The sequence below is a fragment of the Furipterus horrens genome, unplaced genomic scaffold, assembly GCF_987537825.1.
Source record: "Furipterus horrens unplaced genomic scaffold, mFurHor1.1.pri manual_scaffold_1, whole genome shotgun sequence".
NCBI classification, from domain to species: Eukaryota; Metazoa; Chordata; class Mammalia; order Chiroptera; family Furipteridae; genus Furipterus; species Furipterus horrens.
This window is the reverse complement of record NW_028327171.1, coordinates 52,426,954-52,433,393: the sequence shown is the minus strand read 5'-3', so window position 1 is coordinate 52,433,393 and position 6,440 is coordinate 52,426,954. Positions and strand designations below refer to the sequence as shown.

Here is a 6,440-nt window from a genome sequence, read left to right as displayed (position 1 = left end):
TAATCCGTCCTGAAAAATCGTATGGGACTAAAAGGCACAATCCCAATCCAATCCATTTTCTAGTTTGCAAAGGAAAATCCAGTCCGGCATTTATTTTTAGCAACGCTTCCCTGTGACAGAACGTTATAGCTCCTCTGTGGGGATAACTGGGGACCTTATTGGGGAGAGAAACGAAGGAGGCGGGGAGTAGGAGGTGGCGAAGAGGGGAGGGGGGACGCCCTGCGCATGCGTGCCAGCACCCATGCAAATCGTACATCCAGAGAGCGAAGTGGGATGATCTGTCACTACACCTGCAGCACCAAGCTCGGAGGACAGCTCCTGCTTGCCGCTCCCAGACCCAGGTAAAAAAACCCAAAAAATCCGAGCAGGCACCGTGCATGCATTTCAATGCCAGATGTGCTTCGCAGTCTATTCCCCATAGAGGCAATCTGCTACTGCTGCTAAGTGTCCTTTGGTGGCTGATTGCAGCTTCATGGTTTAAGAAATCCCATCTTTCAGGAAGCCTGAGGGGAAGGAAGGAAGTACGGGAGAAATCATCACATTGGCTTCCCAGATTTGGGAATCTGAAGCGGGCCCACATCTTCCGGTCAACTTCCACTGAACTTCCCAGCACTCGAAAGGGACCGAAATGGAGAGCAAAGGTATGTCGCTGTCCCCATTGGGGGACTTCCCGCTGCATGTGCGTGGCCAGGGCAGTCCTCAGCGAGCGGACTGCAGTGCTTGGGGAGCGAGCATCGTATTAGGTCGATAGGAGGAGATGCTATGTCCGTTGCAGCACTAGGGAATCCTGGCAGGAGGGCCACTTCGTTTTTACTCCCACAGCTTGGAAGACAATGTTTAATACTCCATCAGTTGCTTAGTGAAGTGTGATGAGTTGGTTTTTTAATTTATTTTCTTTCTTGGGTGGGGGAGAGTCCATAGATGATGGAGGAGGAGAGATGTGTTGGGTAAAGCAATTTCTTCTCAGTGGAATGGATGGGCTGAAATAAATATAGTTCATTTGCTTTAGGATTGCTAACAGTCATGTTTGGATCTGATATCCAATAATGCATTGCTATAAAAAATGTTTAGATACCTCTACCCTCACCCTACAAAGACGGTATTTCTGGGTGTGTATGACCACATCCTACTGCATTTTCAATATATATCAGCAGAGATATTGGGTCTATTTGAAACAGTGTGCGTTAGAACTGACCTCTAAGAAGAACAGTGTATCAGGAGTACTGCTTCACTCCCAAGCATGATGCATTTACTAGTTGTGGACATGTATGCATTAATATTCTCCTCCTAAGCAATTCTGTATGATGTACATATACCAACTGGGAAACAAACTGTAAAAATCAACTTCAGATGGCATATTTAATACACATAAACAAAATGGTTATTCAAATCGTAAGGTTGGATATCCTTTGGGTTTAACTCCATACATGCAGGTCTCTTCTTCATCCTATTCCTCCTCCTTAAAACGCCCACCTGGTTGCAAGAGCCTTGAGTGATGTAGTCAGATACCCAGTAGGAATACTGGATGTACTTAATTCTGGTAAAATCAGAAAAATGATGTCAACTTTTATGAAACTATATTCATTACCCAGCACTAGAAGCTATATTTGAAACAAGGTTTTATTTTTAAACCAGGAATGTCAGTCATTGTGCGAATGTGCCCAGGGTCAGGGAATGGTAGTCGGTTACCTATTTCTGGGCCAATTAATAAAACTAGCATTGAATGATAGCAAGTACCTGCTAAATAAAGTATTTTAAGTATTTAATTAGTAGAGTTAACTATTTGAACCTAGGGCAAGCATTTACGTATAGTATGAAAAGAACTGAATCGACGATTCAGACTAAATGGCAATTTTTAGCTTAGGAAACTATTCTTATGATTTGCTGATGGGCATTTCCATGACAAACAACAATGTACATATATGAGAAAATCTATGTTTACAAATATAATGAGGCATATATTTATTAACTGTGTTGTAGAATCCATTTTAAATGAGAAGCCAATCTTAAGTCATAGAGGTCTGATATATTCCAGTTGATTAAGTACTTCTAGAACATAAAATTAATGACAGAGTATCATTTTACTATAAAACAGGTTTTTATGTACTTAGATGACACCTGCTATTTGGTTATTAACTTGTTTTTATTTATTTATTTATTTTTGGCAAGGATTATTGTTAACATTTTGGCCTCCAATTTATATACTAATTTCTGGTCCATCATAAAGAGGATGTAGCTCTTTGCAAAAAATTTTTATTTCCCTTCCTTGCCCAGGAAATATATTACATGTCACTCAAAGTTCCAGGTGGTTTATATCTCAATTTGACAGCAGTAAAGTTCTGGATATGCTGACAGTCTTGAGAGTTTTGAAAGGAAAAAGAATCTGAGAAATACATCGGAGAAGAATCAGGCCAGACAGAACTTCTGTGCCTATCCAGATAACAGTGAAACAATCCTGAATCACAGCACCAACCAAAATACAATGAAGAATTTTGCCCCAAGCCAATATTGTGGTCATTTTGCAGAAGTACCATAATTGCCTGATGCAAAAGACTTGATGAAAGTCTTTATGCATGTGACTTCCTTTATGAAGCTGACTTAGGCAGGTAGTGATCACATTAAGAATGTCTCACTTTTTACATATTGGCCTTCTAAGTTGATGCAAATGGCCCAGCTAAAAATTGAAGTGAACTTAACATTTTTATTATAGAAGGAAAAAGAGTTTATTAAGAAGTGTGTATCTGTATCTCATTCAAACTGGTGCATTTTTCATACTTTATGCTGCCATGTACGAACTTCTTTCCCCAGCAGAGTCATATCTATTTCTAGGAAGACATTCCCAAATGTAAGTACATATAATTATTTTTTTCTACTGAAAACTCTTTTAAGATAGATTCAAAGAGTATTATGGCATGATTCAGTTGAGGGTTCAAGAGTTCTTCATCCCAGAAAAAAAAATCTAATAGCCCAATTAATCTTGAATCCTGTCACTGGCATTTGACAACCTTCGCATTATGTCTGACGTTTGAAAACCTTTCTTAGAGCATTTGTCCAGAGTCTCCTGTAAGCTGAACTTCAGCTATTCACAAATAAGATCAATTCTCTTTTGCTTTCTTACTTATTGCTTTGCATCACATCCTGTCATCCATGGTACAGAAGAGAGGAAAATAACTCAATTGACCTAGCAATCAAGTCACCATCTAATTTCAGTGATCTTTATGCACCAGGGTAATTAATATTGCTTCAAAGTTTTGGCTTGGTTGATGCACAGTCTGAATAGCTTTGACAGAATTTGGGCTTTAGTGGTTCACAAACTTTGCTGCCCATCAGAATTATCTGGCATGCATTTTGACCACCCTCATGCTTCAGTTGCACCCCATACCAATTACCTCAGGATGCTGGGGTAGAAGAGGTATAGATAGTTTGAAAAGATCCCAGATGCAACAGTGTTTGGGAACCATGGATGTAGGTTCTTGATAGTCAAAATGTGGTTTGAAAACTAGTTTTTTCACCTGCAGCATCTTGTTCTTTACTCCAGGACTACTGAATCAGGATCTTAATTTAACAAAATTCCCAGGTAATTTTTATGCACATTGCAGTGTGAGAAACACTGATTTAGAATGAGGAAAGAGATTTGTTCTGTCTACCTATCTATCATCTTCTTATCTATCAGTCATTTCTCTCTTTTTCTCTCTCCTCTTTTTTCTGTCTCTTGACTACTATATTATATCTTTTTTTTCTTTGTTTAGCTGTGTTCTCAACATCGGGCTGGCATATTAGAAACACCCATAGAGCTTCCGAAGTATAAAGATGCTTAGGCCACATTTCTAGACATTCTGGTTTAATTGATTCTGGAGTGGAACCTGGGCATAGGTATTTTGAAAAAAGCTCCCCAACTGATGCTAATGGACAGCTAGAGTTAACCATTGGTCTAGGCCTTTGCTACTCAAGGTGTGCTCCACAGACCACATTAACAGTGGCATTAAAGTAGCATTAACATTAGTTGGGAACTTATTAGAAATGTAGAATCTCAGTCCCCACCCTAGATTTACTGAATCAAATATGCAGTTCATCAAGATGTGCTGGTTAATAAAATTATCTAGATTTTGAACTCACTTTCAAATATCCTCTCTGCTCTTCCTCAAGCCATTTACTTTCAACTCCTGATTCTCTTTAAATACTTATTTTCTAGGTCCATTTTGAGCTCCTGATAATGTCTTGATATATACCCTTCGTACTGTGATATTAGACTTTTTAATCAAGGCACACCTTAACAGATAAATATAGCTTTCCCCTTTCCCCATTGTCATATGTCTCTGTTCAGCTCTTCTGAGATTCATTTGATGTGGCCCTCACTCTGCAAATTCTTCCCTGACCTCCCCACATCTAATTAATATTTTGTTGGCACACTTTATGTGACCTAAGTACTTGTTTGTCCCTTATAGACCCCATTTCTTATAATCAGCATTGTAATTTTTGTGCTCTTTATTTAAACAAATGTTTATTGAGCACCTGCTATGTTCCTAATGTGCTTAGTTCTCAGAATATAACAGAAAACTAAAATGCAATCTGTGATCTTAAATATTTCACTCTCATATCTCCACTAATAGATTGACTGCATTGTGTGAATAACATTCTTGCAGCTATTAAGGTGCCTGCCTCAGATAAAACATTTTCATTTACCCATGTAAATTGGTACTCCAGGGTCTCAGCTTGTGTATGTTGACTTGAATAACCTTAATTAGTTTACTATGCCATGTTTGTGTATCAGGAGATTGTAGATTAGGAAAGGGAAAGTAAGTTTGGCTAGCAGGAGAGCTACAGAAACACCAATTTGATTCCAGAGCATAGAAGTCAGTAGTGTGACATGCTTTCTCTATAGAGAACTGCGTATATGTTCCCAGTGAAGATTCAGCTCTGTTCTGGGTTCCACACCATCCACTGGAGTCCAGCCAGGGCCATGAACTAATAAATTTAATGTATAGAACAGTCATTTCTCTGAAACCTGAATGGTTTACCCGATAGGGGAGAAAGCGTATGTCTATGTAGTAACTTATTTAAGGAACTGGGAAGTGAGTTTAAGAAAAGCTACTTTGTGGTTAAAAACAACAACTAAAACACTGAGGTGATTGTGGTGGGATAACTAAAGTATAATGCAGTAAAAAACATAATGTAATAACAGAACAGGCATTGGACGTGTTTTTACCCCAGCTTTAATGGTGTTACACCATTAGGCAAATCATTCTTACTCTCTGAATCTCAAGATTCTTTAAAACTACAGGAAGTTCATTTTATTTAGTTTAATATATTTACTGAGTTGCCACATTGTTTCAGGTGCATTGTTAAATGTGGGGGATAGACATAAAAATAGTGCACTGGCTTGCCTTTTAGGAGCTTACATTCTAGGGATACATGAGCAAGCTCAAGAGCTGTGGATTTCTAACACTGCGTGTCTCTTATGGATGTCAAACGTTGTATGCTGTTCATCTTTCAAAGCGTGGGTAGGTTACCCAGCAGGCTAGAATATAAAGTCATACAGTGCTTAATGACCACCGCAGAGGCACTTAACATTCCACAGCAATAATGCCTGTCTTTTGTTTCCCCTTTGAGTTTTTTAAACAAAATTGTTGTGTGGGAGAACATTCGAACTCAAGCTAAATATCTACTCTAAAAGCTGTTTCAGTTAACTAGGTACCTAGCCAGTAATCTATTGTCTGAATTAGGTGGCTGTTATGAGGCTAGTTAGCATTAGGTAATGAGTCTGGAGGTGGCCAGTTAGTTACCTTCTGTTTCTCTCTTATCCCTGTTCTTTTCTACCTAACCCTTCTAGGCATGGTGTTTTGTGCCTGTTATGTGATCACAAATGGTATATTGGATTTGTTGATATATGGTTTCCTGATTTTTTTTCATGTATTAAGAGCCGTAAATAACATTCATGAGACACTTTGTATTTTTTAAAGGGCCTCTATTATGTCGCCTCCTTTAAAATCCTGTGATTAGACTTTAACTGTTATAGATAATAAAACAGAGGCTCAGAAAGGCTAAGTTGACTTAGGCAACTCATCTTAAATTTGCTTCTCTGTAAAATAAGAATTTTTGTACCCACCTCAAGCCCCATACCATGAATATGAAATTAAATGAATAACAACGAAGTATTTGGAATTCTTTAGAATCAGTATTTCATCATTTGTCTTTTCACTGGACTATGAGATCCTGGAGGGGAGAAACTGGTCCTTTGCTATCTTTGTAGCTTTAGCAACAAGTATACGACATAGACACCCAACAAATCATCTCCTTTGACTTCTGCAAAGGCTTTAATTTACCAAAAGGGATTTTTTTTAGCTTATTGTATATATTTTACAGTAACTCCCAGAACATCTGAACTTGTTTCTGTGTTGCTCAGGCTTAGTTCTGAGGCAGTTATATAACATCTTGTGGGG

General features: G+C 38.4%; 1 protein-coding gene across 1 annotated transcript in view; it reads left to right on the top strand.

The window, feature by feature from the left end:
* Nucleotides 1-251: 251 nt before the first annotated feature.
* FGF12 (fibroblast growth factor 12) overlaps nt 252-6,440 on the top strand; it is a 490,004-nt gene continuing 483,815 nt past the window's right edge. Inside the window, exons 1-2 of the mRNA XM_090282136.1 lie at nt 252-341; nt 499-641. Of these exons, the coding sequence (XP_090138262.1) occupies nt 629-641 (13 nt within the window). The 5' untranslated portion in view covers nt 252-341; nt 499-628. The remainder of the gene's footprint in view (nt 342-498; nt 642-6,440) is intronic.